Genomic DNA, 18405 nt, shown 5'->3' with positions numbered 1-18405 from the left:
TGAGAAATTTACATCTAGTACAATTTTTGTTAAAAAAATATTTTTTTTAACATTTTTTATTATATTTTTTAAGGTGTTAGTATATGTGTAGTTTTTTTTGTTTGTGGAAATAAAAAACTTCATTAAAAAAAATAAAATGTCATACATCCTAAATATTCCGAAGAAAGTCAGTGATAACATCTAACCAAATAAGTTATCTATCTATCCTAAGAGCGTGGGCAACCGATCATTCTGCTTATAGATTAGTGACACTCTTAGAAATCTGGATAATGTTATATCCTCTAACAAAAACTTATTGTAAAAAATATGTTGATGCTTAGTGTATGCGGACACAAATGCTAAACAATCAGTTTATACAACATGCCCTAAAAATCTCATTGATTGAATCAAATCCAACCACACCATTAATGCTACACATTCAGCTTTGATCATTGAGAAACATCCTACAAAATAAAATATTAAAAAATAAACCAACATTAGTAACATTAAATAAATACTAGTAATTAAAATAGATAATAGAAGAACGAAGTATAATCTAATAAGCAAATATAAATTTATAAAATATATATATATATATAGATTATATGTTTAGTTAATGTTTGATAGACAAGTTGAATATGTGTTAGGTATATGCAAGGTTTAATTTTGAGAAACCGTATTTAAAAAAAAACAAAAAAATCAAGAATCCTAAAAGTATTGGTTGCTTTTGGTAAAAAATTTATTTTTGGTTTTCTTTATCACAAAAATAGAAATTCTTTTTTTATTTTTATTTTTATTTTTGTTTGTAAAAATAATAATGTGTTGGGTAAAATTTTTTATTTTTTGCTTTTAAAAATAAAAAACAAAAAATTTGTTTGATAACTCATGTTTTGTTTTTTAAAAGGAAGAGATGAACCATAGGTTGAAAAAAAAAACGAAAACTATATAATTTTTTTTAAAAGCTCAAAAATTATGTTTTCAAAACTTAATAAATTTTATAAAAATAAAAGTTGAATTACTGAACAATTTTTTTACTTTATTGTCAAGTTTTTAATTATTTAATAATATAGTTACCGAACTGGACAATTATATATAAAAAAATTACTTCACCCTATTTCCCAGCCCATATATATTTTAGTGAAATTCACTTAGATTTACAAAAAAAAAATAGTAAAAATACGGAATCTAACAAAAATTACAAAAATATGGAGGGGCATAATTGCAATACAGATTTTTTTTTTAGTAAACAAAGTTTACAAATATGTAATATTACAATTTTTTTGTAATCAAAATTTATAAATTTGTAACTATATGTTATAATTTTGTAAACAACATTTACAGACTAAATTAAAAATTATATCAGACAATAACAACATTATTACACACTCTTATCTGTTATTTTTGTAATTTTTGTAAAATTCAAAATTATTCATTTTTTTAAATTTACAATAATATGTGTAATTTTTTCTAATTTTTAAATAATTTTAATCTTAATGTTAGAAGAAATTCATTTAAATTTTTTTATTGTGACAGACTACATACTTAACTAGTTAGCTATATATATATATACGATGATAGTATTAGTGAAGTGAAATTAATTTTCCCGGTTGCACTATAGATCTTTCTATTGCTCTTCTAAATACATATAGTTTTTCTCTTTAAAAAAGTGAAATTTCACATCAAAACAAGTAACAGTCTTTAAAAAAAAAACCCAGGTAACACAGACAATTATTTTCGGCCCCAATACCAAGGCCCATTTTAATAATCAGCATTTTGTACGCCGCTAGTAAATTATTATATATTTATATAATTTTCCTATATCTATATAATATAGGTATGTCTATAGTTTTCAAATAAAATTTTCAAAGAAACCACAACCAGAATGAACAGCAGAAGTTTGGAGAAGCGGTCTTTCACTTAAAATTACTGTTTGCTTTAATTTAAGGAGTTTTTCTTTTCCTTTTTAAGACTCTTTTAAATAATTATGAAAATACTAATTAAAAGAAAATAACCATATCAATGAATAGATTGAAAAGATTTTCTATAACTATAAAAAGAAATAAACTTTTTATATAACAAAGTAAATATTTTAATTTAAACTAAACGGCTTGACAATGTGAGATGGGTTATCACTGTTGTATCCGAGGAAAAAAAAGAGACTGTGAAGATAGGAAATGAAAGAGCCATTATTAGAAAAAGTTTGAAGAATGAATAATAAATGTATAGAGCATTATAGTAATAAATAAAAACAATGTAAGATAAAGAATCATTGAAGTGCCCTTTGTTTTTAATCATTTTTCTTCTTCTTCTTTTTATTTTTAAGGAAAATAATAATTTTTCTTTATACTTTGAAAGTGTGTATTTTACATAAGTTAGTGCTCTAGGCGTTTGCAGAAACTCTCCCAGTCCTGGACAGGAAACCATAGGAAAACTTGAATCTATATTTCTCCTTCATTCTTAATTGGGCTTTATCCTTGAGACCCACAAAAATGTTTCATACTTTGGGCCCATATTGAGTGATTAGGGCTAGCCCATTCAAAATGGGCCGGAACTGGTTAGTAGATTATTGAATTGAATTGAACCTCACTTCACCTTCACCATAGCTCTGCCTATCCATACTGGAAGGAGAAAACAGTACCACAAAGATAAGGATATACAAAGCCCCACCTTTCATTTCCCTCTCCCTTAGCGGGCATTAATAATCTTTATCGAAGTACCAGTACCACCAAAAGAGAAGTGAGTACAGTGAACGAGCTTTCAGCTGAAACGTGTTTGGATTCTCAAAGTCTCAAGGTAATATTTCTGCTATATACCATAATTGGGTCATTGGATTTTTCATTGTTTCTTGTGTTTGACTAACTTTCATGGAATGGGTTGTCGTTAAGTTATGTTGGTTCCGAGTGTTTTTTTTTTATCTTTACAAGTTCGGATGTTTGTTCTTCTGCGTGTACATGAGTTTTTTTTTTTTTTAATTCTTTGGGATGGAAACTACTGGTTCTTGTTATGTTTAATTAGTTTTATTGCTTCACTCTGCTATGTCATCAAAGAAGTAGGGAGAGTTTTGAGTCTTCATTTCCAGTCAAATGCATTGTTTATGAAAGTGTACCCTTCAGTGCCTTTTTTTAGTGGATTCTACAGTGTCACGACTGAGGAAATATGTTTAAGCGGTATTCAATTTTGGTGTTTCAGTGTTATGCTAAGGAGTAGAGTTTTGGTTTGTACTAAAGCTTTATTTGTTTATGGGTAGATGGGAGAAAGGGTAGGGCAGGGGTTGCTGTGCTGTATTTATGCGTTTCAGCAATACCAAAATATCTGTGAATTTTTTTGGAAAAGGTTGGGTTACCAGGTTTCATAATTGAGTTGAATGAACGACTATAACCAATGGATTTATTCATTTTATTGTGCTGTAAAAAATGATAGCCAATAGACTGATAGTAGTTAAATGGTTAGTTTTTGCTGTTAGCGGATAACATTATTTATTTATTTGCTCAATAGACTTAATTTTTTTTAGGCTGTATTTGAATCAATTTATCACTTACATCTCAATTCTCCTAGTCCCAAAATTTGGTAGCGCAATCAATATTGTAACAAGTTTTAAAATTTTAATTACATAATCCATCTCGACTCTTTGGCAACCAATAGACTTATAGTCATATTTTTGCCTGTGCAGGTGAAGCAAGGGATGAAGAACCTATAGTAGTTAAAGGTTTCTGTAAATTGATTCAATATGACGCCTGTAATTCCCTACTCTATAAGCAGTGTTTCACTTATTCCCGGGACAGTCTTCAGAACAAGAAAGACATTTTGTTCAACAAGATTTAGCTTCTCAAAGAAATCCACCATAAATACTTCTCCCACACAAAATTTTCTGCTACCTCGCTCAACTTCTTTTAGATTGCTTCCACCATATGGGAGGGGATGTTCTTTACATAATCGGTCTAGAATTCATCTATTATCAGCTACAGAAACTGATGTAGCTGTGGAGGAACAAGATTCTCCAGTAGCAGATGAGGATGCTGGAGCCTCGAAAGTTTCATCTGATGAAGCTGGAGTAAAATCTGATACCAGTCCAACACCAGCTCAATCAAAACGTTCAAGACCTGTTAAAAAAAGTGAGATGCCACCAGTAAGCAATGAGGAACTAGTTCCTGGTGCAACTTTTACTGGGAAAGTGAGATCAATCCAGCCATTTGGTGCATTTATAGATTTTGGTGCTTTCACAGATGGCCTGGTGCATGTTTCCATGTTGAGTGATAGCTACGTCAAAGATGTTGGAAGTGTTGTTTCTGTTGGGCAAGAAGTGAAAGTGAAATTAGTTGAAGCAAACATGGAGACTGGGCGTATTTCTCTCTCTATGCGTGAAAATTCCGATTCTAGTAAAATGCAACAGCGGAAAGATGCTTCTGGTAGTAATGACAGGACTGGCTCTGGCAGGGGTCCTTCAAAGCCCAACCAGAGAAGAGGTGAGGGGAGAAGAAATTCCAAATTTGTCGTGGGACAGGACCTAGAGGGTACAGTGAAGAATATGAACAGGTCTGGTTCTTTCATATCTCTCCCTGATGGGGAGGAAGGTTTCCTCCCCATAACAGAGGAACTCGAGGAAGGATTTGGAACTCATATGGGGGAAACTTCACTTGAGGTTGGCCAAGAAGTTAGCGTTCGAGTGTTGCGTTTCAGCAGAGGAAAAGTAACCTTGACAATGAAGAAAGAAGAAAATGCTCAAAAGTCAGATATAAAGTACACTCAAGGGGTAACCCATACCGCAACAAACCCATTTGTGCTGGCCTTCCGCGAGAACAAGGAAATTTCTGCGTTTTTGGATGAAAGAGAGAAAATTGAAAAAGTTGATGAAACACCAGTGACACCAAAGGTTTCAGAAGAATTAGAGAACAATGTTAGTGAAAGCAAAACTGTGTTAGATAGTCCAGAAGAGCAGGACCAATCAGCAAGCAGTGGTGAGGCAAATCTTTCTGCAGTGGATGAAAATGTTAAATTTGATGAAGCTTCTTCAGAGAAGGCAGAGGTGGAATCCAGTGCAGTAGAAGAGGCATCAACAAATATTTCAGACAACAAAGAGGACCTTGAAAAGGCTATTTCTAGCACAGATAACAACTTTGACAGTGAAGTCCAAACCACTGAGAAAGCGGAGGTGAGTTCTGAAACTTTGAATAATGAAGTGAGCATATCAACAGAGGAACCTGCTGAAAGTGAAGGAAAGTCAGACTCAACTGCTGCATCAGCTGATCAAATCTTATCTACAGAAAGTTCAACTGATGAAGTGATTACAGAACAACAAGCTGATGATGTTATAGTTAAAGATGACCTGCTAATAGAACCACCTACTGCAGATAAGGTGGAACCAGATGATAAAAATGGAAGTATTACCAGTTCAGGTCTGCAACCAGATAATCTTTCTTCACAATATGCTAAAGTTTAATATCTCTGCTTTCTGTCAAGAGTAAAGCCAAGAACTTGAAATTTGCACTCAAAACATAGATGTGGCATCATATTTAATCATAACTCTTAAAAGATGTCAGCTCACTTTAAAATTATATCACATAATTGCGTATAAGTTTTAACTACAAAGTTTGAGCATTCCTAGTATCACCGAAAATGAAGCATGTGCAAAAGATTAAGATTTTGTCAGAAATAATTTGCAGAGACACATAACAATATCTGATACTCGGGCTTATTTTTCTTCATACCTTTTATGTCTGGAACTCTTGATTATTCTTTCTTGGCATGTATTAAAATTAAAGTGCACATTTCATTCACAGATGAGGAAGCATTGCCTCCAGAGAGTCCAGCCATTGAAAGCGTAGTACAGACACCTGCTGAGAGCGAAATTCCTTCTCCCTCAAAAGTAGAGGATGATAATGTGGAAGCTACTTCTGACAAGATTGTTGGTGTTTCTAACTCTAATGGGCAAACTAGTACTCCTCCTGAAGAAAATGTGACTAAAGGTTGTGTTTCCTTTCTTTCTTATTTGATTAATAAAGTTCACAAATTTAATATCCAAGTAAACAAGTAAATATTTCTATCTTAGTAGCGATAAACATCTTTCACACAAAAACTGCACACACAATTCCATGTCATAATTTAAGAGTCATTACGTGAAAATGAGAGGACACAAGAAACATTTCAATGGCTAGGTTATAGAAGGATCTTAATTTGTATTTGAGTGTGTTTGTACATGTTTTGTTATTTTTGTAGTTAATTAAAAAAAATTTCTCTGTGGCATTCCTAATGTTACTGATTTTTCTTTGATATTTTTAAACAAAGAGGACAATTCTTGGGTAGATGCACTTTTGTTTTGTCTAAGATGCTATGTAGAATAGTTTTAGCTTAAAACAAGGATATATTCCATAAATAATATCATTGGAGGGCGAAGCTATTACAGGTACTTTCACAATTGCCATAGATACTAGATGTTTGTTTCTCATCTTGGTTTATGTATCAACTGCAGCTACTATATCACCAGCTCTTGTAAAGCAACTGCGTGAAGAATCAGGAGCTGGAATGATGGATTGCAAAAATGCATTGTCTGAGACAGGAGGGGACATTGTTAAAGCTCAGGAGTTCCTGAGAAAGAAAGGCTTGGCTAGTGCAGAAAAGAAAGCTAGCAGAGCTACTGCTGAGGGAAGAATAGGTTCCTACATTCATGATAGTAGGATTGGTGTCTTGGTTGAAGTAAACTGTGAGACGGATTTCGTATCCCGAGGTGATATCTTCAAGGAGCTGGTTGATGATCTAGCCATGCAGGTGGCTGCATGCCCTCAAGTAGAGTATATTGATACGGAAGATGTTCCTGAAGAGATTGTTAACAAGGAACGAGATATCGAAATGCAGAAGGAAGATCTCTTGTCAAAGCCAGAGCAGATAAGATCAAAGATTGTTGAAGGGAGGATCAAGAAAAGGCTTGATGAGTTGGCCTTACTTGAGCAACCCTACATAAAGAACGATAAGCTCATTGTAAAGGACTGGGTGAAGCAGACAATTGCAACCATTGGAGAGAACATGAAAGTGAAAAGATTTGTGCGGTTTAATTTGGGAGAAGGCTTGGAAAAGAAAAGTCAAGATTTTGCTGCTGAGGTTGCTGCCCAAACTGCAGCAAAACCAATTCCAAAAGAGCAGCCTGCTGCAGAGGAGGTCAAGGAAAGTGTTCAGAAGTAAGTGCCACTTTCTCTACATCTGAGTTGTACTTTACCTTTGAATCAGTATTGATCATGAAACTTAGATACATTGTTTAATATTTCGGGACAAAAGCACATTGCCAAAACAAAAGTGCAGCATGCACAGCATGTTTACAAATCTAAATCTGTCTTCACCCCTCCATAATAAAAGATGAACTATCCTGGTGCAAAAACATCCACAATACTCCTTTTATATTTATTTTCTTGACTGGAGTGTCCACAATGTTCTTAGAAGCAAGGCATGCAACCAACCATCTTCCAAGTTTTGAAAGTGTGTGACATATTTATCGTTATTTTGCAGGCCTCCAAGTGTAACTGTATCTGCTGCTTTGGTTAAACAATTACGGGAAGAAACTGGAGCGGGAATGATGGACTGCAAGAAAGCTCTTTCAGAGACTGGAGGAGATATTACACAGGCACAAGAGTACCTGAGAAAGAAGGGTCTTTCATCTGCTGATAAGAAATCCAGTCGGCTTGCAGCTGAAGGCAGGATTGGTGCATATATTCATGACTCCCGCATCGGAGTACTAATTGAAGTAAACTGTGAGACCGACTTTGTTGGTAGAAGTGAGAAGTTCAAGGAGTTGGCTGATGATCTTGCAATGCAAGTTGTGGCCAGCCCACAGGTGCAATTTGTATCTGTTGAAGATATTCCAGAGAGCTTTGTCAAGAAGGAAAAAGAACTTGAGCTGCAGAGAGAGGACCTTCAGTCAAAACCAGAGAACATTAGAGAGAAAATTGTTGAAGGTAGGATCTCCAAGAGGCTTGCGGAGCTTGCTCTTCTAGAGCAGCCATTTATTAAAGATGACAGCGTTCTGGTGAAGGACCTGGTTAAGCAAACTGTTGCTGCTCTTGGAGAAAATATCAAAGTAAGAAGATTTGTTCGCTTCACTCTCGGGGAGGAGACACATGAGAAACCAAAAGCAGAATCTGAAGCATGAAGTTAGTGAAACTTGGAGCAGCCATGGCGAGATGTGGTGCTTCTTGATTCATGGTAGAGTAACAACTAAAGGGTACAGAGTGGATAACCTAAACTTCAGATGAAAGAAATCTGATTCTTTTTGTTGTAATTTGAGGGAATTAGTCTTTATCTTCAGCCAGAATGTTGTTGTATGTGGTGTACCACCAAAACCATTTTGGGATCGACATCTTCAGGAGAGGTTAAATTAAGCATCTTTTGGTTTATTCTTTATTGTATCAAAAAACAGAAACGTATTTCTGTAAAGGAAATTTTTGGAATCATTATATCCAATAAATCGAATATGGCTTATTGTTCCCAACATGTTATACTAAAGACTCGGGTATAGTATTTCCACACAATAGTTCGTTATGTGCTATAATTGGCTATTGGCTACTGTCTAGTTATCTTAAGCATTCATTTCTCATACACCCAATAACTTATTTAACTTCTAAGAGTCTAAGAGATACAAATTGAAGAAGAGAACCAAATAACTTAATTCCAATTGTTACAAAAACGTGACATTGGAAGAATCCAATTTTGAGAACCAAATAACTTATTTCCAATTGTTACAAAAACATGACATTGTTAAAATCCAATAAATTTGGATGAAACGTTTGCAACAGATTTCATATTTACATCTGTTAAGTACTACGAGTCTATGACCCATAAGCAATCTTAATGTAATGTAAACAAGCAGTGTTTAGTCACTATTTTGGCACAAATCGCCAGAGATCAACAGCAATATCCACCTCCTTTTTTTTATGAAACTTGTATAGCCGTGGCACGTCATATCGAAGCTGACAACAGAAGAAAACAGGTAAGAATCTGAAAACATGACAAAAATAAGCAAAACATTAAGATGTCCATAACCAAATCATGCTCGGCCACAAAGCCATTATGTAAAAACAAAGGATCATTCTAAGCTGGAGCAATGCATGGAAAGTGCATTAAGGTTTAGAGTTAGAACCAACAAAAGACGAACAAAGCAACCATCTTTAAGTAATCCTGACATGACTTTCACTGACCTCACACAAAACCTCAGCACTGCTGGCGTTGAAATCTCGCAATGCAGCTATTTTCACATGCTGAAATGACCCACCATTAAAAAAACCTATCAATACCAGTTAAGGCTGGCCTGGAATCACACAGCTGAAAAAATGGAAACTTTTGTTTCACAAACTGCTAATCTCCAGGTCATATGGTCCGAAATCAATCAGGGTAATCATGACCGAAGAAAATACGCTCAGATTTGACACACTAGTTGAACAAAAACTTGATGATTTCATTATAATATGCATAAGAGGCTTGTCAAGTAGCAGAATAAACAACTAAATAGTGATTTAGTAAATTAGAACACGATGAACATATTGTGTCAAAGCAGTTGTAACACCATAACAGCTCTCCACAAAGTAGCAAACGACTTACATCTCTTGTTGAGGTCTTATGCAAGGAATAAACTGCTTGAGATGCAACCTGGAAGAACAGGTAATATGGATAATAGGTATACATTAGACTAAAACAGAGATGACAGATCAACTGATTGAAAGCTTTAGTTCTACCAAAGATGATATTATAAAAGAAACTCAAACTTCAGAGGTAGTCCTGATACATACCTTCAGAGCCATGCAGAGAAAATCCATATCCGCACCCTTTGTCCGGGTTCCAAAAGGCGGATTCATTACAACAGTGTCAATATTTTGACCTAATCAAACAAAGATATTAATAGTTAAGATAAATTATGCAGCTATAAATATCAGTTTTTGCAAGTCTCTACCATGCAGCAAATAATGCTAAATTTATTCAGCAGAAAAAGCTGAATTCCACATCATAAAAACAATAAATTAAAAAAAATAAAAGATTTGTTACATGACAACTGAATCCTGAAATTAAAGCGTCACTTGCAGTATTATAAAACTATGACACATCGTTCGGGCCTAATATGCTGGTATTTTGGAAACCGGACACATAAATCATAACTAGTTTCCATGTCAAAGACACAGGCAGATATAAATGGAAAGGCAGGACTTGTTACCTCTCCATACTAAGTTCCTGATGTCACATTGAACGTAATCTATGTCCAACTGCAGAATCGAGGAATTTACAACAAAGAAACTTTTTTTAGGGCTAATAAAAAAAGTCAAAGAATAAGCACATCGAGCCAAATTCTTCTTAGAGTTTCAATTCAACCTTAAAAAAATGATATTTGAATATAACAAGCTAATAAGGATATGATACTACCAACCAGAAGAAAGAAAGCAACATAACCTCAAGATCCTCTGCATTTAGAGAAGCAATTTCAAGAGCCTGGGAGTCAACATCAATGCCAATGACATGTCTGATATAAGGATAACAGAGTTAAGACCAAGTCCAAGATAAGAGATAGTAAATGTATCAACTTTATAAAAGATTGTACATTTAAAATGTAAGAGTTCTTGAAACAATGAAAATGTGAACCAAAAAAAAAATCAATATCTATAGCTTCTAAGAAAATAGTGCTTGAACTGTGCTATGAATATATACTCTAATCCTAACCAAGCTTTACAACCAATAAAAATCTCAAAGAAATGAACAGAAGTATGAAATGGTTACTCACTCTGCACCCAAGAGTGCGGCTGCAGTACCTAATGTACCACAACCGCAACCAAAATCAGCCACTACCTTGCTGCTTACATCTTCAAATGAATTCTCTGCCTGATTGGATTATTTAAAAAAAAAAAAAGAAGTTACCCTCAACACAATCACAGCATAAACATGGAAAATTTGGATTATCATTATAAATTCAAATTTAAACCTTAGTTAGCCAATAATAAGCCTAATAATAATAATGTATTTCTAGTACTACCCTTGTTGCACTTAAACTCAACAAACCCACATTAAGTACAGAAGTCCAACTTTCCATAAGAACAAGTTTACTTTGTATGCAGCCAAAAACACACCTTAGGGAATGGATAACAAAACAGAGATTGAACCCAGAAAAGTAATCATAATTATTAAAAAAAAAAAAAACTTTTGATATCTTAAAACATGAGAAGAGAGTAATACTGTGAACAGCATGCGAGAGGCAATGTGGGGTCCTGTTGGGTATTGTTCCAATTCCACCTGAATCACAGAAACTTTATCAGAATCGTCATTACGAATGAATCAGAGAGAGAGAGAGAGAGAGAGAGAGAGAGAGAGAGAAAGAGAGAGTGAGAGACTTTTGGGTTGGAGAATTGTTGAAGGCTACCAACTAGGCCTTCCAACTGCTTTAGCTTCATTTTCTCTTTACTTGCTTTGTTTTGGAGAACCTTGGACGAAACAGAGGGAGATAACGAGAAGACTTCAGTTCCAAAATAAGCGTTCGTCGGACTAAATTTCTTTTATAGTACAAACCCTAATTATTATTTTTAAATAAATAAAAAGTTAAATTCATTTCTAACAGTACTTAATTAAGAGAAATTTACATTCTTTTTTTATAATTTAATTACAAAAATTACCTACAAAATTTTATTTACAAAATACCTTGACACGTCATCAAAAAATACAGAATTCTAAAAATAATATAACTAAATTTGAAACTTTACCGAAATCTCATTTTTCCAATTTTCTAGGTTTAAAAAAGTAATATTTTGGCTACTTAAAATGTTAATAAGTTACCAATTAGTTAAAGTTAACAGAAAAATGGGAAACCAGAATTTCAGAAAAGTTTAAATTATAAATAAAATTTTGTAGGTGATTTTTGTAATTATTTTATATTATAGCTATATAATTGTAAAGATCTCATTAATTAATCTACTTTTTGTCCGGGTAATTAATTAATCTATTTTTTTAATAAATTAATTAATTAATCTAATTTACTACCATTGATTTATAATTTTTTGTTTAATAATATCAATATTTAAGTAAATTTAATATATCTCTTTTATATAACAAAAAATATATATAACAATTTTTTTTGTTAACTTAAATAGAATATTATAAATATGCAAAATATACTAAATATTTAATAATTATATTAATATAAATTGAAATATTATAAAATATTATTATTATAATAGTATATAATAAATAATCTTAATTTTTATCATTTATATTAAAGCATGTTAATCTAACTTATATTAATATATATATTAATATTAAATAACAACAAACATTATAAATACATGTATAGTGTCTACAAATGGTATATTGTCTAACTACATAAGAAATTAGAATAACAATTTCTTTCTATATAGAATAAACAAATTTTTTCTTCAATTATTGAGGTGTTTTGAATACTAATATATTATCATGAATATTTTGTAAAAATATGATAGTTTGTGATCTAAAATGTTATCATATTTTTTTTAAGAAAACTACAGACAATGTTTTGGTTTAATTTTTCTTTTAATATGTTTATGTCATTATTTTATATATAATAATGTCTATTATACATACTGTTTACCAAGATTTTCGGAAACTATATTAATGAATGTTAGATAAGACTAATGATATGGAATTTAGAAGGTAAAAACATGATTTTTACGTGGTTGGGGCGTTAATGAGCCTTAGTCCACGAGTCAGTTGTATTAGAGCTTGGAAAATCTTTTACAATAGAGTTTCTCTCTATGTTTTGATAGAGTAACTGCGTACAAGTCGAAAAGAGATCCCTTCTCCAGTGCTTTATCGCCTGTATTTATAGGCTCATAGGAACACTGAGTCTGGGCCGGGTATGACCTGGGCCCATCAAAGATGTGGATACTCTTGGCTTCTCAGGCGGAAGCCCAATACAAAGGATAAAAATACATAGGTCCAAGAATAATTAAGGCCCAATGGGGCGGCCCAAGAACTATATTTCGCCTGACAAAATGGTGCTTTTGGTATGGGCACTCCGAGTTACGAGGCAGATTCAAGGGACAAAGCCAGTCAGTGTACTGGCAGCGTAGGTTTGAACTAGCGGCGTGCAATCCCGAGGTGGCCTTTTCCGCAGGTGAAAAGTGGGGACAACCCCCACGCATCGTGGGGCGGCTTCAAGGTCAAGGATGCCTTCCTGCCAACCTGGAGGACATGACCCGGGTTCGTTTACCTCTGTCCCTCTTCGTTTACCACAGGCCCGGACCGTTTACCAGGCTCCGGGATCGCTTTGCGTATACCTCGACCGTATCCCCAACTGGCCATACGCCTCTTGGGCGATTGTCATGGAACATCTTCCTGGACACCATCCGGGTCCGGAACCACACTTGGGCCATCGTCCTTGGTTACTCCCGTACTAAGCGGGCCTGGGCTGGGCCCATATCCAATCGCCCAGACCATGACTTGGACCATCATCCCGGGCCCACGACAGGAAATGGGGATAACACATACAAAATAAAATTCTAAAAGCCACTCAAAGTTGATTTTCTTCAATTAATTTTATAATATTGCTATTTTTTATAGCATAATTCATTTCATTTCAAATATGGTTCTTAAAATGTTTAAGATTTAAAAAAAAAAAAAAAACAGAATGCATTATAATTAACAAAAGAAACTTAGTTATCACAAATCTAAAATACAATATGATAAAATTTCCATAAAAGTAAATATATGATAACAAAATTCTTTCCCAATTATTGAAAATATATTTTTGTAAAAAAAAAAAATCTTAAAATCTTAAAATCTTCCATCACCCTTGTAAGTATGAAGGATGAGCCTTTATTATTTTTCTTTTCTTTTCTTTTTTAAGTATGTTTTTCTTAACTAAGGTGATTATAAAATGAATAATTTAGTCTGGTGACTAAAAATAAATTGCCTCATTTTTCAATAAATTGTTGAATTAATAAAAAATTTCAACTTATATGAAGAGATATAATTATCGATTATTTTCAATCACACTTATATAATAACAACTGTAGCATTGTCATCATATCATATTATCATACCGTTGTTGCGTTTGAGTTCTTTACAAGTACGTACAATTACAGCTCTGATTACTGCGGATCTTTCTAGCGGTGTATTTGGTATTGCTTCCTTGATTACAGCAACAATAACGTCACCAATATGAGCTTATCGGCTATTACTAGCTCCTATGATTCGAATACACATCAATTTTCTGGCTTCGTTGTTATCCGCTACATTCAATTGGGTTTGAGGTTGAATCATATCATTTTTTATCTATTTTTTCAATGCAAAGCAAAGGGCGAAGTAAAAAAAAAAAAAGAAATGTTGTTTGTTCAAAAGAAAAAAAGAAACCTGCAATTGTTTTTTTTCATCCAAAATCCTTTTTCTTTTGGTTCTACATCTCTATCCTGAAATAATGAATTGAGTTCGTATAGGCATTTTGGAAGCTGCTATTGAAATAGCCTTTCTGGCTATATTTTCGGCTACCCCACTCATTTCATAAAGGATTCTACCTGGTTTAACGACAGCTACCCAATATTCGGGAGATCTTTTTCCCGAACGCATACGAGTTTCTGTAGGTCTTACTGTAACTGGTTTGTCTGGAAATATACGTACCCATATTTTTCCGCCGTGGCGTGCATTTCGTGTCATTGCTCGTCGCCCTGCTTCTATTTGTCTAGATGTGATCCAAGCGGGTTCAAGTGCTTAAAAATAACGTACAATGCATGTTTACGTAGTTTTAAAGTTATAAACATGCTTATTCAAATATGTATTTATATTTATTATTTTTTAATCATCATATAAATTTTAAATAAATAAACAATATCATAAAAATAAATAAAATGTGTTTAATATAATATATGACATAAATGTATTAAAAAATTAGGGCAAAACATTGTCTATAATTTTAATAAAAATTGGTTCACTTTTTTTTCAATATATAATAGAATGAATTACAGTTCTATAGTATATATAAATATTTATATCAATAATCTCTACATATATGACATCTAAACACAACATTGACGTAGATATGTATTTACATGACTACATGACATATATATAAATTACAATAATATTTTAAAAAATTAATAATAGAATAGAAAAAGTCATAGTGTAAAGTAGTATACATGCATCAACTATTTTTAGTTTCTAATGTAACTTGCAATGTACTTTGGTGAATTTGATGAAGAAAAAGAGCTCCAATCATATTAATATTATACATGGATTTTAAATTTAAGTTTGTTACTAGTTTTTTTTTTTTTTTTTTTAAAAAAGAAGTTTGTTTCTAGTTGATAGTAAATTATATTATGTTATATGTTTAATATGATATTATTCTAATACATGAAGTTTAAGTTTAACTAAATTTTATTTAAGTTATAAAACGTATGGTTTTATTATTTTTAAATAATTGTCACTGTAAAATATCTCAAAAATATCATATTTTAATTTGTTTAATTATTTATTTATTTAATTTGATTTATGTAATAAAATGATTCTATTTTTAGTATTATTCTTGTGTGGCTGTAAGTCAGCTATTGTAATTTATTGTTCTATATTTTTAGGGTATGGTTAAGAGTTTTATTATGACATTATTATTTGATTTTATTTCCCTTTTAAGGGATCCTTGTACATGTTAAATACATGTTTTTTTATGAGAAATAATATATAGAAATTACCCTCTTTATTGACTTGGTATTAGAGCCAACACGCAACCCTAAAACCTAATCGCAGCCTGCCTTTCTCTAATCCCATTCCACTATGTCTGATAGCAGCGAGTCAGCCACCACAAAAATCAATCCCTCCGAGACCACTATTGTTCCAGCCAAATCTACCATTGATGAATCCCACTCTGTCCAAATTACCACTATTCGCTTGAATGGTGACAACTTTCTGAGATGGTATCAATCGGTTAAGATGTATATGAGAGGTCGAGGAAAGATGAGGTATTTGAATGGTGAGAAAAAGGCTCCAGCAGAGGAAGATCCAACCTACGACACTTGGGGTGCTGAAAATTCTATGGTTATGGCATGGCTTGTTAATTCCATGGAGGAGGATATCAGCTCGAATTATATGTGCTATCCTATAGTAAAGGAACTTTGGGACAATGTTATCGAGATGTATTCTGATCTCGAAAACCACTCTCAAGTATTCGAATTGAACCTTAAACTTGGAGAAATAAAGCAAGGCGAGGACAGCATTACGAAGTATTTTAATTCGCTGAAGCGAATATGGCAAGACTTGGATCTCTTCGATACCTATGAATGGAAATCTGTGGAAGATGGTAAACACCATAAGAAAACCCAGATTTATAAATTCTTGGCTGGTCTCATCATTGAGTTTGATGAGGTAAGGGGGAGAATTATTGGAAGGCAGCCCTTACCTTCTATTGGTGAAGTTTTTTCTGAGGTTAGAAGAGAGGAGAGTAGGAGGAGTGTTATGCTGGGAAAAAAGGTTATTGGCACTACTATTGAAGGATCAGCCCTTGTGTTATCCCCAAAATTTGAGAATGATGACGTGGCAATAGAAATGACAAATGGCAAGGAATGGTTGGGTGACTTGGCTTAGGAGTAACCCAGTAGACCGATGAAGAATTTTGACTGGCCAGAGGAGTGTCATTACCGACCAGGTATGACCTTGTCTGACCAGTCACGTGTTTGTCTGCCTAGGCACGACCTTGTCTGCCCAGGCACGACCTTGTCTGTCCAGGAATGACTTTGTCTGCCCAGGCATGACCTTGTCTGCCCAGGCATGACCTTGTCTGACCAGGCATGACCTTGGCCGATCGGTCATGACCATGTCCGACCAGTCAAGTGCATGTCTGCCCAGCTAAGTGCATGTCTGCCCAGTCAAGTGCATGTCTGCCCAGTTAAGTGCACGACTGCCCAGTCAAGTGCATGACTGCCCAGTGAAGGTGTGGTCGACCAGCTTGAATGAGATATGGATCGACTAGATAGAGCAGAACTACATCAAGATTCCCAGAAATGGCTTCAACAAGAATCGGTCTTGGTATGCACGGGAATCTCTCAACTTATCCCATGAATATTGTGTATTGTTACATTTTGAATATTAGTGTAATTTAAATATAATGAGAATAATAAAATATCCCGATTATGGGGATATCATCTGTACGATCCTAAGCCTATAAATACAAGGCTTACGGCATCATAGAGAAGACTTTTGGATTTTTGAACTTTTGATCTGAATTTTCTAGAGAAAGAGAGTACTTGTATTTGAGAGAATTCTTGTATTCTTGGAATCTGCACTAAAGAAACTCAGTTGACTCAGGTTCATCTGATCTTGAGTGCAGTCTATAATCACAACTCTAAGTAGATTAGGCTATTACCATCATATTGGGGCTGAACCACTATAAAATCGTCTGTGTCGTTTATTTTCTCTTGAAGGTTTTATCGTTTTTGACGTTCACACGTCGTTGGCCAAAAACGCGGTCAACACCTTGCTGTTGGAGGAGGCACTACTATTGAAGGATCAGCCCTTGCTGTTGGAGGAGGCTACAGTAAGAACACTTCACATCTGCCAAAACCTGATGAAAAACCCCGTGTTTGGTGTGATTTCTGTCATAAACATCGCCATACTCGAGAAACCTGCTGGAGAATCCATGGAAAACCAGCGAATTGGAAGAGCAAGGCTGAAAGAAATAGCCGCACCCCTACTGCAAATGAAGTCGAGGCTAGTCCTTTCACTAAGGAGCAGATGGCTCAACTTCATGCATTGCTGAAATCCACTTCGTCCTCATCTGGTATCCCTAATGTTTCTATTGCACAATCAGGTAAAGAAATAAATGCTTTAAATTGTTTCTTTCCGGCTTATGCTCCTTGGGTAATTGACTCTGGAGCTTCTGATCATATGATAAATTCTTCTAATTTGTTTAACTCCTATATACCTTGTTCAGGTGATAAAAAAGTTAGAATTGCAGATGGTAATTTCTCACCTATTGTAGGAAAAGGTCTTATACGATTATCTAAAGGAATAAATCTTAAATCTATTCTTCATGTTCCTAATCTAACCTGCAATCTTCTATCTGTGAGTAAATTATCAAGGGATTCTAATTGTTGTGTAATCTTCCATGAATCTTATTGTCTTTTTCAGGACCAGAGTTTGGGGAAGACGATTGGTAGTGCTAGGATGATAAATGGTCTCTATTATTTTGAAGATAATATTTCTAAGAATAAAATTGTTCAAGGGCTTAGTAGCACTAGTTCTTCTTTTGTTTATGATCAAATAATGATTTGGCATTATAGGCTAGGTCATCCTAGTTTTTCTTATTTAAAACATTTGTTTCCCACTTTGTTTAAAAAGTTGAATCCTTTGTCTTTTCAATGTGAAAGTTGTTTATTGGCCAAAAGCCAACGTAAATCTTATATTAAAACTGTTTATCATTCTTCCAAACCTTTTTTTATCTTTTTCATAGTGATG

General features: G+C 33.7%; 2 protein-coding genes across 3 annotated transcripts; one reads left to right on the top strand and one right to left on the bottom strand.

The window, feature by feature from the left end:
* The first annotated feature begins 2606 nt into the window (after nucleotides 1-2606).
* LOC133797071 (polyprotein of EF-Ts, chloroplastic) lies at nucleotides 2607-8452 on the top strand. The gene is made up of 5 exons (XM_062234856.1): nucleotides 2607-2772; nucleotides 3650-5372; nucleotides 5757-5942; nucleotides 6446-7148; nucleotides 7474-8452. The coding sequence occupies exons 2-5, from the start codon at nucleotides 3707-3709 to the stop codon at nucleotides 8111-8113; spliced, it is 3195 nt and encodes a 1064-aa protein (XP_062090840.1). The 5' UTR covers nucleotides 2607-2772; nucleotides 3650-3706; the 3' UTR covers nucleotides 8114-8452.
* Nucleotides 8453-8603: 151 nt separating this feature from the next.
* LOC133797072 (uncharacterized) lies at nucleotides 8604-11470 on the bottom strand. 2 transcript variants are annotated; one of them, XM_062234857.1, is made up of 9 exons: nucleotides 11331-11470; nucleotides 11176-11232; nucleotides 10727-10824; nucleotides 10399-10468; nucleotides 10166-10214; nucleotides 9747-9835; nucleotides 9559-9606; nucleotides 9159-9218; nucleotides 8604-8930 (listed from the first exon to the last, which is right to left on the bottom strand). In XM_062234857.1, exons 1-9 carry the CDS (start codon nucleotides 11388-11390, stop codon nucleotides 8841-8843), a joined length of 621 nt encoding a protein of 206 aa, XP_062090841.1. In that variant the 5' UTR covers nucleotides 11391-11470; the 3' UTR covers nucleotides 8604-8840. The 2 variants fall into 2 exon arrangements, with proteins under 2 accessions (XP_062090841.1, XP_062090842.1); XM_062234858.1 differs by lacking the exon at nucleotides 9159-9218.
* Between the last annotated feature and the right edge of the window lie 6935 nt (nucleotides 11471-18405).

This window comes from Humulus lupulus, chromosome 8, assembly GCF_963169125.1.
Source record: "Humulus lupulus chromosome 8, drHumLupu1.1, whole genome shotgun sequence".
Classification (NCBI taxonomy): Eukaryota; Viridiplantae; Streptophyta; class Magnoliopsida; order Rosales; family Cannabaceae; genus Humulus; species Humulus lupulus.
This window is presented reverse-complemented; position numbering and strand designations above follow the sequence as displayed.

Bases quoted from the DNA above. Each gene is read 5' to 3' on its own strand.
- LOC133797071 (XM_062234856.1), top strand. From the start codon at position 3,707: ATGACGCCTGTAATTCCCTACTCTATAAGCAGTGTTTCACTTATTCCC. The intron at 5,373-5,756 runs GTCTGCAACCAG...TTTCATTCACAG, and splicing joins TGGAAGTATTACCAGTTCAG to ATGAGGAAGCATTGCCTCCA. The intron at 7,149-7,473 runs GTAAGTGCCACT...GTTATTTTGCAG, and splicing joins GTCAAGGAAAGTGTTCAGAA to GCCTCCAAGTGTAACTGTAT.
- LOC133797072 (XM_062234857.1), bottom strand. From the start codon at position 11,390: ATGAAGCTAAAGCAGTTGGAAGGCCTAGTTGGTAGCCTTCAACAATTC. The intron at 10,469-10,726 runs GTGAGTAACCAT...TCCTTATATCAG, and splicing joins GCCGCACTCTTGGGTGCAGA to ACATGTCATTGGCATTGATG. The intron at 8,931-9,158 runs GTCAGTGAAAGT...TTCTGTTGTCAG, and splicing joins GTGCTGAGGTTTTGTGTGAG to CTTCGATATGACGTGCCACG.